Source organism: Impatiens glandulifera, chromosome 2, assembly GCF_907164915.1.
Source record: "Impatiens glandulifera chromosome 2, dImpGla2.1, whole genome shotgun sequence".
NCBI classification, from domain to species: Eukaryota; Viridiplantae; Streptophyta; class Magnoliopsida; order Ericales; family Balsaminaceae; genus Impatiens; species Impatiens glandulifera.
The window spans coordinates 50785661-50805014 of record NC_061863.1 but is presented as its reverse complement, the minus strand read 5'-3'; the positions used below and the strand labels follow the sequence as shown (position 1 = coordinate 50805014).

General features: G+C 31.7%; 4 protein-coding genes and 1 non-coding gene across 9 annotated transcripts; 3 read left to right on the top strand and 2 right to left on the bottom strand.

Moving 5' to 3' along the window:
• Positions 1 to 125: 125 nt before the first annotated feature.
• LOC124923891 (ATG8-interacting protein 2-like) lies at positions 126 to 1990 on the bottom strand. 4 transcript variants are annotated; one of them, XM_047463877.1, is made up of 3 exons: positions 1859 to 1990; positions 484 to 1305; positions 126 to 404 (listed from the first exon to the last, which is right to left on the bottom strand). In XM_047463877.1, exons 2-3 carry the CDS (start codon positions 1303 to 1305, stop codon positions 294 to 296), a joined length of 933 nt encoding a protein of 310 aa, XP_047319833.1. In that variant the 5' UTR covers positions 1859 to 1990; the 3' UTR covers positions 126 to 293. The 4 variants fall into 4 exon arrangements, with proteins under 4 accessions (XP_047319833.1, XP_047319832.1, XP_047319835.1 ...); XM_047463876.1 differs by having other exon boundaries at positions 484 to 1333; positions 1859 to 1983; XM_047463879.1 differs by lacking the exon at positions 1859 to 1990 and having other exon boundaries at positions 126 to 401; positions 484 to 1709.
• A 516-nt stretch (positions 1991 to 2506) lies between these two features.
• TRNAY-GUA lies at positions 2507 to 2596 on the top strand. The gene is given in 2 exon segments: positions 2507 to 2543; positions 2561 to 2596. It is a non-coding gene; the product is annotated as a tRNA-Tyr (tRNA).
• Positions 2597 to 2951: 355 nt separating this feature from the next.
• On the bottom strand, positions 2952 to 4532 carry LOC124923892 (probable E3 ubiquitin-protein ligase RHB1A). The gene is made up of 5 exons (XM_047463880.1): positions 4337 to 4532; positions 3940 to 4219; positions 3478 to 3856; positions 3291 to 3400; positions 2952 to 3212 (listed from the first exon to the last, which is right to left on the bottom strand). The coding sequence occupies exons 2-5, from the start codon at positions 4003 to 4005 to the stop codon at positions 3183 to 3185; spliced, it is 585 nt and encodes a 194-aa protein (XP_047319836.1). The 5' UTR covers positions 4006 to 4219; positions 4337 to 4532; the 3' UTR covers positions 2952 to 3182.
• Positions 4533 to 9005: 4473 nt separating this feature from the next.
• On the top strand, positions 9006 to 11121 carry LOC124923889 (calmodulin-binding receptor-like cytoplasmic kinase 2). Of its 2 annotated transcripts, none has more exons than XM_047463874.1 (6): positions 9006 to 9312; positions 9546 to 9793; positions 9862 to 10030; positions 10094 to 10183; positions 10252 to 10553; positions 10640 to 11121. In XM_047463874.1, the coding sequence occupies exons 1-6, from the start codon at positions 9063 to 9065 to the stop codon at positions 10913 to 10915; spliced, it is 1335 nt and encodes a 444-aa protein (XP_047319830.1). In that variant the 5' UTR covers positions 9006 to 9062; the 3' UTR covers positions 10916 to 11121. The 2 variants fall into 2 exon arrangements, with proteins under 2 accessions (XP_047319830.1, XP_047319829.1); XM_047463873.1 differs by having other exon boundaries at positions 9537 to 9793.
• Positions 11122 to 17454: 6333 nt separating this feature from the next.
• On the top strand, positions 17455 to 19140 carry LOC124923914 (probable polygalacturonase). The gene is made up of 2 exons (XM_047463914.1): positions 17455 to 18020; positions 18098 to 19140. Exons 1-2 carry the CDS (start codon positions 17519 to 17521, stop codon positions 19048 to 19050), a joined length of 1455 nt encoding a protein of 484 aa, XP_047319870.1. The 5' UTR covers positions 17455 to 17518; the 3' UTR covers positions 19051 to 19140.
• The last annotated feature ends 214 nt before the right edge of the window (positions 19141 to 19354 follow it).

Genomic DNA, 19354 nt, shown 5'->3' with positions numbered 1-19354 from the left:
ATATATCCTTATTATAATATGTTAAGTATGAAGTTTATTTAAATAAACGTTGAATTATTTAAAAATTTAATTTGAATTGTTCTCAATTCCGTAGGAAATATTATTGAAATTATACTATACAAATGTTTAGAGAAAAACAGAATAACATATATTTGTTGAAATCTTTCGGAGAATAAAAGGACATTAGCATACAAAAGTTACATCGACAACACAAATTACAAACTATTAACACAAATCAAAGCTTTTTTTTTTATCAAGATCCAACAAACACGCATTATTGTTCAGCCACATCATCATATTTCACGCTGCACTGATGAACGGTCTTTGATGAAAGAACCACGTCGGTTCCCACCCACAATCATGTCTTTGAATCGAGATATCGGACCTAGCATCCTTCCCATCTTCTGTCAACATAAGAAATTAACTCATATTTGAATTCACTTCAAAATAATGTAAGTGTTCATGTTTTAAGTTTAAGTGTACCTCATCATTTATATTGAACTTCAACTTAAGTTGCAAAGCCTGCCACCTTTCATGTTGCCAATGCTGCCCAAGAATGACAATCCCCATTACAGTTGCTGCGAGGAAAACAGACCAAAATGCATTTGCTTCTTTTGCGTGGCTATAAAAGGAGATGGCTTGTCTTTTCCACCAAGCTTCATCACCAGGGAGCTCCGGATTGCCATTCGTGTCGTCATCATCATCCTTCATATGCTCGAGAGACTGTGGAAATGGAGGAGTACCTCCACTTTGGCCTTCTTCAGACATATCAATTACTCGTTCTGGTGTCACTTCAGTCTCATCATTTTCATCGTAAACTATACAACTGTAAATGCTAGGCAACTCTTTGTCAACCAAATTAAGCCCTTGCAATGTTACATCTTCTTCAAAGTTAGAACTATGGACAGATAATTTGTTAACCTTCGCATCAGATAATGACATTCCATAAATCTCGTCCGAAACAACTAATCCCTTCAGATTCCAGTTATCCTCATCCTTCACATCTGATCTACCCCCTTGATCTGAAATCATCTGAGGTATGTTATCTGTACCCTCCAGCTGTTCATTTTGAATTTCAACATCTCCCAGTTCCACGGGCAAACTCTCGAGCTGATTTGGTGGAAAGACAAAGTGGCCAGACAAAAACATAGCCTCAGATGTTTCAGCTTGATCTGCCTCAACTTCATCAGTTACTTCCACTTGTTTAGGACTAGGAGATGAGGCATATGCTGATGCTGTTAACGAAACAACCTCCCATTCAGTACCATGAGATGAATTCACCTCTTTTGCTGCATCATCTGCCATCTAAAAGTGTTTTGGCAACAGTCTGAATCTTCAATTTAAAACGACAAATCATTCAAGACACAAAAGATAAAACAAAACAAAGAGTTGAGTCCCAAAATAAACAACAAAATCAAATTACAGTAAGATATACAATCAAAGAGTTACCAATTGCAAAACATGTATCAACTCAACCAAGAAAAGTGAATCATAGACCTAAGAACATAAATTCTGAGTTCTTACTTCTTTGAAGTTCATACAATATGAATAAATTGGACCTAGCTACCAGTATAATCAGATTAGACTTCTGTTTACGTTTCAATCAACAACAAAAGGATGAGTAACAATTACAAGCAGAATCCTAACCAATCAACAAAAACAGAGACATAAAAAAGAACATAATTCGCGATCGGCGATCAACAATCAACTATCTGGAAGCATATTTAGCAGTTTCTTGGTCTGTTTACGAATTAGAAATCAGAGCGGTGCAATATATATAGCGGCTCGTAATCATAAGATATTTAACAATAAGCAGGATGAATATTAATGAATCATCTGATAGAAACTAAGAACATACAGAAATGAACGATGAAGATCAGCGGTTATGGCGAAGAATCCCCTATGATTAAGCAAACGCGATAGAGAGAGAAAGAGATTTGTACGGGAATATAGAGAAGAAATTTAAAATGACCGGAATAGTGGGTGTCCGGTCATGTAGATACGGATAACATATTTTATTTTAATTTATTTATATTTCTATTATTTTACTTTTTTTTCAACTTATATATATTAATTTATAAAATTAATATAAAATATTTAAAATTCAACTGCAATATTTATCAACGAATTTCATTATTTCTTTGTTTTTTTTTGTTTTTTTTTTAAATTAAGAAGATAAATTCATTAAAAATTAATGTCAACATATTATTACTTTTATATAAAAGAAGTGTATTTAAGAGTTTCTTATTATTCATCCACTTAGAATAATAGTACAAATGTATGGATGAGAGTAATAAAAATTATTGAAATATAATTTATCAAAATTATCATATTATTAGGGCTGTTTGAAAATCACTTTAAATTCAACCTTAAACTTGAGTTAATGATAATGGGTTGATGAAAAAAGAAAAATTATGTATAGAAGAAGATATATATATTTTACTTTTAATCATTTATTTTTGATATTTAAAGTTTATTTATAATTATTTATTTAACTTAATCAAAACCGACCTTAGCTCAGTTGGTAGAGCGGAGGACTGTAGTTGTGATGTATGCTGTTATCCTTAGGTCGCTGGTTCGAATCCGGCAGGTCGGAATTTTTTATGTTTTGTTACATTATTTTGTGTTGGTTAACTTAATGTAGCTAATTATATTAAATATCATGATGATCATTTTATTTAAATATGTATAAGAATCTCGAGACCATTAATCAATTTTGTCAGTATTGGTGGATATTTGTCGTCGAAACTCCTACATCTTAACATAAATCGCGGTAAGTAGAGACATAACAATGGGGGAGTGGCTGAGGTGGGAAGATTTTCGCTCATGATATTGGTTTTATTTGAATCGTCACGCGATGTTAACAATTATTTGAATAATCAGACGATACTAACAAAGCTAGTAAATTCCCACACAGTAAAGGTAAATACAATTTTAGAAACTGCTTACACTAATGATAACTTTCCAAGAGCTGCTGTATAAATATATATACATAAGGCTGAGAGTATGTATAACAACTAACAAAGACCTTTATATGTTCTTCTTACATACAGACAGAGATCCCAAATGCAATAACATATACATCTAGCTAATACAGAACTAAAAAACAGATGAATCTGTACAGATCAAATAAATGTTCAATCCCCAAAAGCTACAACCTTTATACACTTATTCATGTTGTATCAACAATTGAGATCTTCAAGTTCTGTTTCCTGCAATACAGAACCAACTATTAGAATTAGATTTAGATAAAGACTACTTTTCATAATAATAACAGCAATGGGCAAAACCTGATTGCATATAGGGCAGACATCACTTCTTTCCATCCACTCCAGAATGCACTCAAGGTGAAAATGATGCTTGCATCTTGTCAAAATCTTTGGATCCTCTTCAATGTATTCTGTAATTTTCAAGATATTAAAATTTTCCTTTACATTACATATTATTAATATGAAAAAAAAGCATGAGATGTGCAACCTTCAAGACAAATGGGACAAACATCCTCTTCTTCTGTTACCAAATTATCAACAAATTCATCTGGTTTTAGAGGTTCCACTTTGGACTTTCTTGGCGACTCCATTGAACTGGTTTCCGCTTCTTTAAGATCCAAAGCTGTTGATATTATTGTCTCAAAACTACTGCAGCTAATTGTTTCTCTAAGAGATTCTGAATCTGACGACGATCCACACCCAAAAAGAGCATCGTAAGGAATGGGTGCTGGTGGAGTCCGATATGTATCGGGTGTTGACATGTCCAAATTCAGATCAAAAGGGTGTAGTCTCCTAGTAAGTACCATGTCCGGACTGGTGTTTGCTGATTGAAACTCATTATCTTCTTCCAAAACCATTGTTGGAAACTGGAATAGATAAAAAGTAATGCAGAAACATGAATCAGAAGAATCCAACTGAAAAACTGAATGGAATGAAACCAATTACATACATAGTAATACACAGGTGTTCCATGCAGCAACTGAGGTTTTCTTGAAGAACAACAGCAGCCTCCCATCTCTACCAGTAAAATCTCTCTCAGCCACTTCAGTTTTGATGCTATTTGTTAAAAATAAATAGATCTTGTAGAATCTGTAATAAATATCTTCAAATCCCAGATTTTGTGCTTATCTTTTGACTAGAAAATCCCTAAAATTCAGAAACTTCCCTCTTTATATTCATATGTAATTACAAAGAACCCACTTCACTACCCTTCAATTGTGATGATCAATCTGCATATTCATCAATATTGGCTCAAAATCACTAGAACAAGCAAAGTATCTATAAACAGAGAGTAAAAGAAACCAATTAACATAACAATTTACTAACAAGAAGCTTCTCTAACTTACCTAAACATTCACTCGACCAAGAATTTGATGGAAATTAACCAGTAGAATCAATTTCCTCGCCTGAGAAGAGTTTGATTCTGAGTTGGGTTGAAAGGCCTCCAATACGTGCCGTTTCCGGCTCTTGTTTTTGGCATTGGAGGGACTCTTTTGTGGATAAGCGGAAATTGGAGGTCAAATAAGTGAATTTTTGATCCAAAATCCATACCCATCACCCATCAGCCAAAATTAACAATTTTCACGCAATTCAATTTCACTTTACCGAAATAAAAATTGAATCTTTACTCAAATACATCATATAAGTTGAATACAAAGACAAATATAATATAATCAATTTAATAGGGTCTGATATAAATTTATATTTAAGTGAGCTCATTGTTTGTTTACGGATCTTTTTATTATATAAAAAGATAATAAAAATGGACATGCAGTTAAGAATAATGAATAGATGGGGCCATATATTAATACTAATATATAGTTTCAATTCTCATATGATGCAATGAAATGAGGTGAAAAGTCGTAATTGATATGTATATATATATAGTGAAATAATAAATGCAGGGTCGTTGTTCTTCACTTCTTTGATTTGGTATTTCAAACGTGACTTTTGAGATTAAATAATTATAAATATTAAAATTAAAATAATTTTAACATTGATTAAATTATTGAATTACTAATTTTATAGTGAATATTTGACTCAAAGTAAAGTTTAATGCATGGCCTACCTATGGCAATGGATTTTGGGAAAAGGTTGTTGTTTATTTCATCTTAATTGAAAATTTAGAGTGAGGGTTGTGTAAATTATTTAATCCTTAGTCTATATTTTAGTTTTAAATATGAACTATCTTTAGATTTAATTTTGATATCAAAGTTTATATTTTTTACATCTCCCTCTCAAGTTTTGATATTGAAGACTATCTAGATAATCTAGTATCTAATAACTTTGAAATTCATATGTTTATTGTTTTTGTCATATACCAAAAAAAAAAAATTATTATCTATAATTTTGTATGTACCCAAAACATTTAAAAATAGTTTTAATTGTTTAGTGGTTAACTTGATATTTTTTTTTAAAATTACTGTGATTGAATTATGATCTCTGAATGCCTCGTTTGATAAAGAGTTTTTTTTTTTTTTTTTTTTTTTTTTTTTGGATAAAATCAAGTTTTTATTTTAAAATCCAAACATCTTATCAACTAATTTTATCATTTAAATATTCAAACTACTCTCTAACTAAATTTAATATTATTTTTATTAATTACTTTAAATAAAAATTAAAACCCAATATAAATCTAACTATAAAATATTATATTATCTAATATAACATTTAAATTTTAAATAATTCAAATAAATAAATAATTATATTAAAAAATAAAATTCATATATATTTAACTAACAAATATTAATTTATTTATAAATATACTTCAACTAAATTAAATATTTATAAAGAAATTTATTCTAACATTTTTTATATATAAACTAACTATAAACTATAATTCTAAAATATATATTAATTAATTTAAGTTCATATTTTTTTAATTTAATAAAATAAAAAATATTATAATGTAATTTTTCAAAAATAATTGTAACTCTAACCATATTATATAAACACATCCATTATAAATGAAAAACTGAAGAAATAAAAAGTGAAAAAAAAGTACATTATTATAAAGGGTAAAACTGAAAAAAGAAATTAAAAATGTAAGTTTTTTCCTAATTTGATCCAACAGAGGTTTTCTTTTTTTAAACAAATCCTTGTGTATATATAGGTATGATTTTTAAAGTGTTCGGATTGTCGAATGTTATAGGTATGGTTCAAACTTGCAACCTAACTAAACAAGTTTTATCCTTTAACCAACTAAGCTAATAACACTTTATATTTTCAATTCAACACCAAATTTAATGAACACGGAATATTTTAACAATGTTCAGCTTTTTAACTAACTAATATATATATATATATATATATAATGATGTTTAATTTTTAAAGTGTCCGAATTGTCGGGTCGAGAGCTGTGATTAATTTGGATATATATGTGAGAATAAATTAATACTTGGGTCGGATTGTGGGTTGACTCGTACATAAACTTAAAACGGTTAAAAATAAAATTAAAAATGCTACAGATATGGTTCGAACTTGCAACCTAACAAAACAAGTTTAACTTTTTAACCAACTAAACTAATAACACTTTATATTTTCAATTCAACACCAAATTTGATGAACATGAGACATTTTAACAATATAAGTTCAACTTTTTAACTAACCAATCTACTATATATATATATATATATATATATAATGATGCTTAATTTTTAAAGTGTCTGGATTGCCGGATCGAGAGCTATGGTTAATTTTGATATACATGTGCGAGTAAATGGATACTTGGGTCGGATTGTGGGTTGACCCGCTCATAAACTTAAAACGGTTAAAAATGAAATTAAAAATGATATAGGTATGGTTCGAACTTGCAAACTAATAAAATAAAAACAACTCTTTAACCAACTAGGCTAATAACAATTTATATTTTAAATTCAACACCAAATTTGATGAACGCGGTGGTTCATCAATAGTTTTTAATCAATCATAATTCTCTTTTGACTCTGTATTATAGATTTCACTATTATTAGTGAGCAATAATGGAATAATTCCGTCATATTTATAGAGATATGAGACATAATTCATATGGATATAGTAAGACTCGTCTGGACTAATTTAATTGTAGTCTTTACATTTTCCCTTTCACTCGTAGTATGAGGAATAAATGGACTCTAGAGGTCAAACTAATTGAGTTGAGGAATCAAAGTGTATCAATTGTTTTAGAGATCGTTCTGCAATGTGAGAGTAAATGGATACTTGAGTCAGATTGTGGGTTGACCCGCTCATAAACTTAAAACGGTTAAAAATAAAATTAAAAATGCTATCACATTTTTACCGTAATATTTTTTTTTTCCATGATTTTTTATATTACTCGTGCAAATACACAGAATAAATATTAATTACCCTAATAACCCTTTCCTCAATCAAACTCTATAAAATCTTTTAATATATTAATTATGTAGCATAATGATATTTTTTTGTGTGTAACTAATAAACTTGTATTATTCTTATAATCATAACACCCATTTTAATTTATTACCTTTTAAATGTGAATTAAATTCCTGATTTCTTTATTCTTTTAGAAATCACTCCGATACCTATCTTACAGTACTGATATGATTTTTTCTTTCACAAAATCTCAATTGTTCTGGTTTTACTACAATAACATCATTGAATTATTATTTTTTTATTTTCTTGATATAAAACAAATTCAACAAATCGAGAAATCTCAATATTTTACCACCTTACGTATTGCATGTCCATAAATTATTGATGGATTGTTCATATATTGACTCCTGTGTTGTTAAACCTTCTTCTATATTTTTCGAGTTTTTTTCATTTACATTTTCTTTCCAAATTTAACTGTCACTTTTTTTCCAACCAAAACTAGATTATTGGAAAATAAAATACCCAAATTTGGATGGTATTGACTTTAACAACTAACTCATATTTAGTTTGTTTATTATTGTCCCCCATCCAATTTTAATTTAATTTTATATATAATAGAATTTGGATGTATTGTTCCAACTGTCACCACCCTTTGCATTTAGAATAGAATAGCTGGCTAGATCAACAATGGCCCGATGGCTCCACTATTTACAATTATTGCCATTATTATTTTTCATTTAAATGACTTATCAAGTGAAACAGTCAAATTTCAAGAATTTATAAAAAAATTTTTGTCATTTTTGTGGTCAAACTAATTTTGTTTATATAGTTGATCATGATGCACTTAATTCTTTAGTCTAATATTATTTTGATAAAAAAATGAAAATTAGTTTATGGTCGTACGGTACGTATATTTATAATTATTATGACGTGTCAATTATATTAAAAATAAAATAAATTGTTTAAACATAATGAAAAAAAGTAAAAGAAAAAAAAAACGGCACTTAATAAACTATCGAACTTATAAATCTTTGAGAAAACGCCCCTTACAGACTTTAATGACTTTTCTAAACGAAACTCAAAAAACGTCCTAATAATAATATTGTGAATGATACGCATCGGATGACTACAATCATTGAAAGTTCGACAATATCTCTCCAACCAGATAATCCACCAAAAAATAATTGGGATGGTAACCTAACTATGTAGGTCTGTCATATTAGTCACATCAATTCAAACTTTTAAGCACTACCCAAATACTCGGACATCACCCAATGAATTCTAATAATACTATATAAAAAACTCTAAATATTAGTCACCCCTCGACAATACAAAAATAAATGAGTTGTCGATTCAATCTCTTTGTGACATATATACTACTAACCATAATATAACATTTTTTCATGGACATATCATACGTTAGAATTCCACAATGATTATTACATTTTCTGATATTCGTTTTGGAAAGTCGATGAGTATGTCCGAAAATTATTTAATTTTTTTAAGAATTTACGAGTTCGGTAACTCATACCAAACTCATTGAATAACATGTTTAGTATTGTTTTCTTGTTTTTATTTTTATATATCTGAATTAAAATAATTATTTATATATATAAAAACAACTCTAATTAAAAATTATCCAATATTAATTATAATGAATACTAAGAAAATTGAGTGAGCGTCTTTTTCAATTTTGGCTGGATCCAACTGCCCCGCGCCTCTCTCTCTCTCTCTCTCTACAGAATGAGCAGCTGGAGTTCTCCGTACAGTAGTCGGACGTCCAGGTCCGGCGGCCTACGCACGCCGGAGCGGTTACCTAATTACTCTTCTCCCAGTCCTTTTCTCCAGAAATCGACTTCAAGAAGAAGAAACACCGTCGTCAAGGACGCTTTCACGACCTTTACCGGAGCTTTTACAAAGTGTTTCACTCCGACGTCCGAACCAAAAACCTTCAAAGACTTGGGAGATTCCGACGAATTCAAAGCAATTTCCGGTAATTAATCTCTTCTAAATCGAATTCATCATGATCTACCGACAACAAAATTAGTAAATCAATACGAGATTAGTCTTCTGGATCGTATTATTTCCGTTTTGATATTTCCTTAGATGACGATCGTAGGATTTCAATCGTTTGTTTCATTAAGAACGCGTTGTTTGGTGTTCAATGTTGTACAGCATTAATAACTACTATTTTCTAACCACTTGTTAATTGCTTAGTCAAATCAGACGGCTCGAGCAGAGGTGGCAATATGGCTGGTAGACGTCCTTCCCGGCGTTCATTTCAAACCACTGGTTCAAATGAACAAATCATGTGTACAGTAGAGCCAGGTAGCGTAAAATTCAGCTTGAATGAAATACTCAAAGCGACTAAAAACTTCTCTTCATCCCTCAAAATCGGACAAGGTGGTTTCGGGACGGTCTACAAAGGACAGCTTACAGATGGAACATTCGTCGCCATTAAACGCGCTAAAAAGGTCTTTCGAAGTTCGAACTATCAATTTGTCCCCCCTCCCCTGCTCCTAACTCGATTCCAATTGTGCAGATTATTTACGACAGGCAATTGGGTGCGGAATTTGAAAACGAAGTTAAAACTCTTTCGCAAATAGAACATCATAATTTGGTGAAATGTTTCGGTTTCTTGAAACATGAAGATGAAAGGATTATTGTTGTGGAGTATGTCTCCAATGGAAACCTTAGAGAACACTTAGACTGTGAGTGTCCCATTTGAGAGTTTGGTTCATTTTCATCTTGAAAAATATTATACTTTCTTGTAGGTATGCACATGGAAATTCTTAGCCTAGCCAGCCGGCTTGAGATTGCCATAGATGTCGCTCACGCCATTACTTATTTGCATACTTATACGGGTAAGTATTCTTCTTTTCAGTAGCAAATGACATTTTGCTAATTAATCTTTCTTCTTATTGTTCGGTAGATCACCCAATAATTCATAGGGACATAAAGTCTTCAAACATTCTGCTAACCGAAAAACTCAGGGCAAAGGTGGCTGATTTTGGTTTTGCTCGGTTAGCACCTGACAGAAATTCAAGTGCCACTCATGTATCCACACAAGTTAAAGGAACAGCAGGTTACTTAGACCCGGAATACTTAATGACCTACCAGTTAACAGACAAGAGCGATGTTTATTCATTCGGAGTGTTACTAGTGGAACTAATGACGGGTAGGCGCCCAATTGAAGCGAAAAAGAGAAAGGAAGAGCGTATAACAGCAAAATGGGTATATTCTTCTATCTATGATCTATCCAAATATTGTTGAGGTAAATCAAAACAGAGGAAGAAATTAACTATGGACTTGAATTGCAGGCAATGAAGAAGTTTATGGATGGAGAGGCACTTGAAGTTATGGACCCGAATCTGGAGAAAAACGATGCTAACAATTTTGCAATGGGAAAGATTTTTGAGTTGGCATTGCGATGCTTGGGAAACAATAGGAGAACTAGGCCGAATATGCAGAGGTGCGTGGAGGCTCTTTGGAATTTAAGAAAGGATTATAAGGAAATATCATCGTCAATTCCCCAAATAAGAGAGGATGAAGATGATTACAACAACAATAATAATAATAAAGACTACAAGGCGTAAGGCTAAGGCATTTTGGAAGATTGATAATGCGCGCAATTTGGTTGGTAATTCAGGTTTTGTGTGTATGCAATATATATTGAATTGAATTGAATTGAATGTTACACTTGTATTATAATGGTGGCATGCAATCATGTTTAGAAAATGTATTTGCATATTATATAGTGTTATTATGAAAGGTTTAGACTTAGTTTCTCAACCTCCATGCATATTATTGAATGATTGTTTACAAATGTCATTTTGTTGCAGGGCATGGTGGACAAATAATAATATTCATTATCAACATTCTTGTTCATGTGAGTTTTTGATGAACAATGACTTTTTATTAATAATTTCTCCCATGCATTTTCTCTCCAATATTATATTAGTATATAGTTGTAGATTGCATGATTGTTTAATTTGTTTTGACATAACAGTATATATACATTATAGGCTCAGTAAAAAAGTAACTTATTTTTGTTGGTATTTGCTTATAGGATTCTTTCTGACTATCACATGTTGGCTCTTTTAAGCAAAATATATGGGGCTGTCCTTATGTTGCCAAATGTGCTGTAGACATTATTTGATCAATCAAAATAAATATTTGAAACCATTAACTTGAAAATTAAAACTAGAGTTTGTCTTTAAGGTAATAGGTTTTTCGAATATATTTCGGCAACACAAAACCACTAAGCTTGGTCGGTCTAATAGCAAAATCTTTTTCACATACGCAACAACTTATTGAGTTTTAAAAAGAAAAAATGATCCCTTAAAAAACCTCATATTAAAAAAATTATTACCTTTAAAATTTATGGAAGTTGATTTGATTCTCAAAATTTGTTCCAAGATGATTTAATGTTATTGTGTATAGGTGAAAGAGACTTTCTTGATGTTGAAAATTAAAATTGGATTCAAGCTAAATAAATATATAGAAAATTGACATTTGGTTCAAGGTGAATAATTGTATGATAAATTGATAATTATTGATGTTCATACGGGATGAAACAATATTAAAAAAGGATGATTATGAGAACTAAAAGCAATATTAGTTTCTTTTCAAATTTAATAATTGTGTATTTAGAGCATTTATTTATCAAATTAGGAAAGGAATAAATACAAAAATATTGGGAAATTGGACTAAATGACCCTAAAGATTGGGGTATTTGCGTCCGTGGTCACTGATAATTAAATTTGATCTGGTGACCACTTTATTTTTTTTTTACGAAATTACCCTTTTCGCGTAACGCGAAGTGACTTCGCGAAACGCGAAGTGAATTAGGTTAATATAAATACTTAAAATTTTCATTTCCTTCATTTTGCTTCTCTCTCTTTCTCTCTCTTCTCTCTCTTCTCTCTCTGTTCTTGTTCGTCGGCCGGCGACGGCGAAAACTTTGGCGACGAGGACTACGATTATGCCCCATGAATCTACAAAGATAAGAAAACCTTAACCTGAATCGATGTTTATAATACAGATTTATGTTCTTATTTCAATACCTTCATTTCAAACCCTAACTCTAACCCAAATCGATTTATGTTCATGTTTCCAGCGTCTCCATCTGAAAACCTTAAATCAATTAAATCTGTTCATATTGGTTCATACTGGTTCATATTGATTCATATTGATTCATTTTTTTGTTCATCTTATTGTTCTTATGTCGATGATGATATTTGCAGATCATATAGGTTCTGTTTCGCGAAGTGCTTCTCGTTACGCGAAGGGCTTCTCGTTACGCGAAGGGCTTCTCGTTACGCGAAGGGCTTCTCGTTTCGCGAAGGGTTTCTCATTTCGCGAAGGGCTTTATGTTTCGTCATATGGGTCTGGATTCAGTGAAGAAGTACTTACAGCAAGACGGAAACCGGCTAAGTGTCGACGTTATAGATGAAGGATTTTCTCAATAGTCAATACAATTGAGTTGTTTTCATTTAGGTGTTCTATAATTATATGTTAAAGGGTTTATTTATAGAATTGCATTTTGAAAAGGGGGAGACATAGAGAAATTGAGATTGGACTTGGATAAACTTCCCTTTCATATTAAGGGACTTTAATCCAATTTGCATTATTAAACTTAATCCTAATGGACATTAAAATAAGCTTCATTTACTCAAATTCTCTAATTAAAATGAGGCTTCATTTCTTTTGTCTGTTTTATTTTTTTAATCAGATATATATAAAGTTTTTCTAATTATTAATGTAATTTTGTACTTTCATCTTGTCACCTAAAAAAATCAAATGATAAACATATTTTTGTTATTTACATTTGGGATAGAAATTTAAGACAAAACTCACCAAAATGTAATGTTTTTATCATTCATACTCACCAAGAAGTTTCAAACTAGACTAGAGAGTTATCATATATAAAGCTATAAAAAAACAAAAAATGGAGGACCAGTCTAGTTATTATTTGAACAAATAAGATATATCTTTCTTTGGATATTGGTGGTAGTCTATTATGGAAATGAAAAATTGTTCTCATTCACCTAATATTTTCTTTGTCCTCGTCAATATGTTCTAGTTGTTCATATTGCGCACCACCACGCCCATTATTATGATTGTCTGATTTTCTTTGTCCTCGTCGACGACATTCATGTTCATACAATCCCTCCACTTCATCCTCCGGTTCCTCACGATCCTTTGGCTTCTCATAAGATCGCTCGCGAGATTTCTCCCTATCACCCTCTCTATTTCTTCCCTTTTCACGGGATTTTTCCCTACACATGATGGGGGTGAACATTAGAAGCATTCATATCAAAATGCACAAACTGAAATTCAGATTAAAAAACACTAACTGTGTTTGGGAGAGGTACAATTCCAATTCTTTTGTTTGTTTAACAATTTAAAACTAAGAATTCAAATGAAAGCACCAAGGGTGTATGTAGTATTACCGGTTTGCATGACGATCAACCCTTTAGTATTCGTAGTGCTTATGTAGTATGCCCTTCGCGAAACGAGAAGCCTTTCGCGTAACGAGAAGCCCTTCGCGTAACGAGAAGCCCTTCGCGTAACGAGAAGCCCTTCGCGTAACGAGAAGCCCTTCGCGTAACGAGAAGTACTTCGCGAAACAGAACCCATATGATCTGCAAATATCATCATCGACATAAGAACAATAAGATGAACAAAAAAATGAATCAATATGAATCAATATGAACCAGTATGAACCAATATGAACAGATTTAATTGATTTAAGGTTTTCAGATGGAGATGCTGGAAACATAAACATAAATCGATTTGGGTTAGAGTTAGGGTTTGAAATGAAGGTATTGAAATAAGAACATAAATCTGTATTATAAACATCGATTCAGGTTAAGGTTTTCTTATCTTTGTAGATTAATGGGGCATAATCGTAGTCCTCGTCGCCAAAGTTTTCGCCGTCGCCGGCCGACGAACAAGAACAGAGAGAGAGAAGAGAGAGAAGAGAGAGAAAGAGAGAGAAGCAAAATGAAGGAAATGAAAATTTTAAGTATTTATATTAACCTAATTCACTTCGCGTTTCGCGAAGTTACTTCGCGTTACGCGAAAAGGGTAATTTCGTCCAAAAAAAATAAAGTGGTCACCAGATCAAATTTAATTATCAGTGACCACGGACGCAAATACCCCTATCTTTATGGTCATTTAGTCCAATTTCCCAAAATATTTGGATGCAATAATAAAAAACAGTACAAAAATATAGAGAGAGAAGCAACCTCTTTAAAAAAAAAAATGGAATATAAAATAAAGTAATTATCTACTTTCTTTATTATTTATTTTAAAGAAACAAGTTATTTCACGCCTTATATAGTAATTAACAAAAACATTGTTTAAGTAGAACTAAAAAAATATAATAAAAAATTAATATATTTTACATTCCATAAACCAACTAAGATAAGATAAATAATGCACATAAAATAATAGATAAAATCAAATTAAGCCATTATGATACATACAAAATCAATAAACCCAAAAAACTAATATAAAATCTGTTGGAAAATATACATAAATCATTCCCACAATTGTCTTAACAATTTGTTAATGCTAATTATAATAAAAAGAAAATTGATTTAAAAGCAGTTTTTTTTTTTTTTTTTTGTCTCAACTTCAATTAAGGGTAATTTGAGTACTAATGTAAAAAATTAAGGTTGAATTATTATTTGTGCTTCAAATTTGAATAGAGACTTCATTTATTAAAGTATTAGTCATTTAAATATTTCTTAAAAAAAAAAGTACGTCTATATTTTTTTCTTTAACTAATTGATCAGATATGTAAACACAAAATTACAATTCTATTTTTTTCAACCTTTTCAATTATTCCAACGTATTACACATTTTTTAAGATATTTTAAAACTTTATTCAGCAGTTTTGAATGGGTATATTTCAGGAAAAAAAATTCAATTTCAAACACAAATATGTATAAATTAGTAGACTGTACAGTACATAAACTTATGTCCTATAATTTTTTATAAAAATAAATACAAAAGCTATCTCTATTTAAATTTTCTTAAATCTTTCTTCCATTTTACATATTCTTTTAGTCTATAGATTATAATATGTAAATCTCAAAAACAATAGTAATTTAAAAAAAAATACTTTAAAAATATTTCTAAATAACATTTAATTTAAAAACGTGACATATTAATTAGAAAAACAAAAATAATATTTTAAAATAAGATGACGGATGTCTTGTTTCATTTGGGAAAATTTTCAAATGAATAAAATTTTGATAATTTGAGTCTAGTGTCACCATTTAAATTTTGAATCTTGTTTGATAAAACCGACCCAATGACCTCAAATAAGAATTGAAGCCAACCAAATATTAATAGAGAAATGTTATGTGTCCACCTTTTTACAAAGTTCATTAATCCTAAGAATAATTATATATTGCAATTCACAATAGCCACCCACCCATCCACCTCCACTAAGAACAAGCAATTTGAAACTCCTTTTTCTCAACCCCTATCTATCTATTTAATCTAATCTATTTATCTATCATTTCTGACTCGCTTTTCTAATGTAATCCCACGCTTAACAATAATAATAATAATAATAATAATAATAATAATAATGGCACTCCAATATGCATGCGTTTATTACCTATTTATATATACTCTATCTAATATTATTATTGAGCTTCTTCTTTTTTCTATAGCTACCATCATCTTCTCTAAAATCATGATTTTTATGATGTTATTAAGAATTGAAGCTATAACAAAATTTATTTTTACTTAACTATCCTAATATAATAATAAGTAAAATTATTAAGAGATGACCTAAGGTCCTGCTTTGTGCCCGTCAAACGATAAATTTTACGTCTGGTTAAATGATTAAGTGTATTTGCGAGTTATATGTTTAATACGTTATCCATTTAACCCACCAAGGTAGCCAATGATAAGAGTTGACTTAAGAGACTAGAAAATCACGTGTTCAATTTCATCTAAAATCGTTTTGGTTTAAACGGGGTTATTATTGTGGGTACGTATTATGCTAGTTCTTCTTTAATTTAAAAAAAAATATATTAAAAAAACTAGGTATCATGTCTATTAGAAACAAGAAATGATTGATAGTTACTGCGCCAAGACAAGAATGAACACTTATTGGCTTCATGATTAGTCCGTGTATAAGTAATGTTTCCATATTAATTTATAGAGATAATAAATCATGTGTTACTTAATTAGTTTTCGGATTAGTAATGGCACATTAATTAATTAATAAATAAATAAATAAATAAATAATATATTTATGGAGAGAGAAGAGGCATACACCCGTGAAGAAGTGGGTCGGCGGCAATAGTGGTATGTTAGGTCACGAGCGACTTTTATATATATAAATATCGGAAATTCAATAATATATAAATAATTGAGGAATTTTCATAAATAATAATAATAAATACAAAGGCATGATAGTTAGTGGTCCTCCCAATTCCAATCCCATACTACGGTTAGTTTTAATTCAATTGGATAAAATTAATGACTACTTCAAATATAATTTACTTTTAAATTGGATTTGAGATCTTCTTTATAATTTATTTATTTATTTATATAACTAGTTAGATTTTATATTATTTTTATTGATTTATATTACAATGACCAGTGAGCCCCTTCAAAAATAATAAATAAATAAAAAATTGGAGTAGGAAATTACTAGCATGCATTTCACCTAGCTCGTGACCCTGTGTTATTTTGTCTGGTCCTTCACTAATAAACAAACTACTTTTTCAGTACTCACAAAACTGCCATAACTATATATATAATAATAAAATAAAATAAATGGAATTTCAAGCTCTTGATCAAGTGGATCTTAAGGTAAATAATTAAATTAAATGGAATTTCAAGCTCTTGATCAAGTGGATCTTAAGCTAAATAATTAAATTAATTAGATTGGGTAAGATGTAAAGATCGTGTCCCCTTCAATTATGCATGTAATTATTATTATTATTCATCACCCTCAAATTAAACATTCATGACTAGCTAGGGTCTTAATTTATATTACATAAATCATAATAACTTTTTTGAAATAAAAAAATAATTGCAATTCCTAAGGCATCTATCTATCTCTATAAATAATTATCCTCCCATTTTGTCACCCTCTATCTATCTATCTATATTCATTCACCCAACATATAATTATATCTCCACCTCTCATCACATCACCAACAATGGGACGGTTGTGGAGGATGATTTGGGTGGTGGTAATGGTAATAGTAATGGTGGCGCCCTCGTCGTGGGTTAGTTGGAACGGTGGCGGAGGTGTTGAGTGTAGAAAAACAGTTAGGATGTTGGAATCAGCCAGTTTCGACTACCCGGCCATGAGTTGCAGGTCTCACAGCGCCTCCATACTCGACTACGGGGGCGTTGGCGACGGCAAGACTCTCAACACAAAGGCGTTTCAAGACGCTGTCAATGATCTCAGCCAATACGCGTCTCAAGGAGGTGCTCAGCTCTTTGTTCCCTCCGGCAGATGGTTAACTGGTCCCTTCAATCTCACCAGCTTTTTTTCTCTCTTTCTCCACAAAGATGCTGTTCTTGTTGCTTCTCAGGATATAAATGAATGGTCTGTGATCGATCCTTTGCCATCCTATGGCCGAGGAAGAGACGCTGTTGGAGGACGATACATTAGTCTTATATTCGGGACTAATCTCACTGACGTTGTTATAACAGGTGCGGATTTGTATCAGAATTAAATCTGCTTTAATTAATTAATCAATTTGTTGTAACATATATATTATTCTCTGCAGGTGACAATGGCACTATTGACGGTCAGGGTGCACTTTGGTGGCAGAAATTTCACGGCAAGAAGCTAAAATACACCCGGCCTTACTTGATTGAAATCATGTATTCTGAAAATATTCAGATTTCGAATCTAACCCTTCTAAACTCTCCTTCCTGGAACGTCCATCCAGTTTACAGTAGCAACATTATAATACAAGCCATCACAATTATAGCTCCGGTCACGTCCCCAAACACGGATGGAATCAATCCCGATTCGTGCACCAACACGAGAATCGAGGACTGTTACATTGTCTCAGGCGACGACTGTGTCGCCGTCAAGAGCGGTTGGGACGAATACGGCATAGCTTTCGCAATGCCAACAAAACAGCTCATCATACGTCGTCTCACATGCATCTCCCCTTACAGCGCCACTGTCGCATTGGGGAGCGAGATGTCAGGCGGGATCGAAGACGTTAGAATCGAGGACGTCTACGCGCTCAACACCGAGTCGGGAATCAGGATCAAGACGGCTGTTGGGCGGGGTGGTTACGTTAGAAACGTGTACGTCAAAGGAATGACTCTGCACACCATGAAATGGGCTTTTTGGATGACGGGTAACTACGGGTCTCATGCAGACACCCATTACGATCCCAACGCACTACCGGTCATCCAAGGGATTAATTACCGCGACGTGGTGGCGGTTAACGTCACGACGGCTGCTAGGCTGGAGGGAATCTCCGGCGATCCCTTCACCGGAATCTGCATCTCGAATGTTACAATAAGTATGAGAAAGACAAAGAAGGCGCCTTGGACATGCACTGATATTGAAGGGATCACTAGTGGTGTTAGTCCAACACCTTGCGCCTTATTGCCGGATCAAGGACCGGATAAAGCTGTTGATATCTGCAATTTCCCACAAGAATCTCTACCCATTGAGAATCTGCAGCTTCAGACATGTTCTTATTCACATTTAACCTAGTTTTACCCAATCTATCACAATGTCATGTTCTTAAATCCTGTAATAATCTTAGCATCCAAGAAAATATCAATCCTATTTGATTCAGCTTAATTGTTAGGAGGGTTAGTAAAATTCTTCAAATTGCAAGCAAATAAAACTGGAGTTTGAATTGATATAGAGAAATACATCATTATATAGACATACTGACTAGCTTGGGCTTTCATTTCATGCCTCTAATACAAATAGTATACCTCGTATAAATCAAACCACATGACAACAATCGATACACATGAAGCAAACAGAGAACTTCATACATACCAAAACC

What these genes read in the sequence shown, in the direction of transcription:
- LOC124923891 (XM_047463877.1), bottom strand. Translation starts at nt 1,305, where the DNA reads ATGGCAGATGATGCAGCAAAAGAGGTGAATTCATCTCATGGTACTGAA. An exon ending in AGTTCAATATAAATGATGAG is followed by an intron (nt 405 to 483) that starts GTACACTTAAAC and finishes TTATGTTGACAG; the next exon opens with AAGATGGGAAGGATGCTAGG.
- LOC124923892 (XM_047463880.1), bottom strand. Translation starts at nt 4,005, where the DNA reads ATGGGAGGCTGCTGTTGTTCTTCAAGAAAACCTCAGTTGCTGCATGGA. An exon ending in GAACACCTGTGTATTACTAT is followed by an intron (nt 3,857 to 3,939) that starts GTATGTAATTGG and finishes TATCTATTCCAG; the next exon opens with TTTCCAACAATGGTTTTGGA. An exon ending in TCTGCCCTATATGCAATCAG is followed by an intron (nt 3,213 to 3,290) that starts GTTTTGCCCATT and finishes TCTGTATTGCAG; the next exon opens with GAAACAGAACTTGAAGATCT.
- LOC124923889 (XM_047463873.1), top strand. Translation starts at nt 9,063, where the DNA reads ATGAGCAGCTGGAGTTCTCCGTACAGTAGTCGGACGTCCAGGTCCGGC. An exon ending in CCATTAAACGCGCTAAAAAG is followed by an intron (nt 9,794 to 9,861) that starts GTCTTTCGAAGT and finishes CCAATTGTGCAG; the next exon opens with ATTATTTACGACAGGCAATT. An exon ending in TTATTTGCATACTTATACGG is followed by an intron (nt 10,184 to 10,251) that starts GTAAGTATTCTT and finishes ATTGTTCGGTAG; the next exon opens with ATCACCCAATAATTCATAGG.
- LOC124923914 (XM_047463914.1), top strand. Translation starts at nt 17,519, where the DNA reads ATGGGACGGTTGTGGAGGATGATTTGGGTGGTGGTAATGGTAATAGTA. An exon ending in CACTGACGTTGTTATAACAG is followed by an intron (nt 18,021 to 18,097) that starts GTGCGGATTTGT and finishes TATTCTCTGCAG; the next exon opens with GTGACAATGGCACTATTGAC.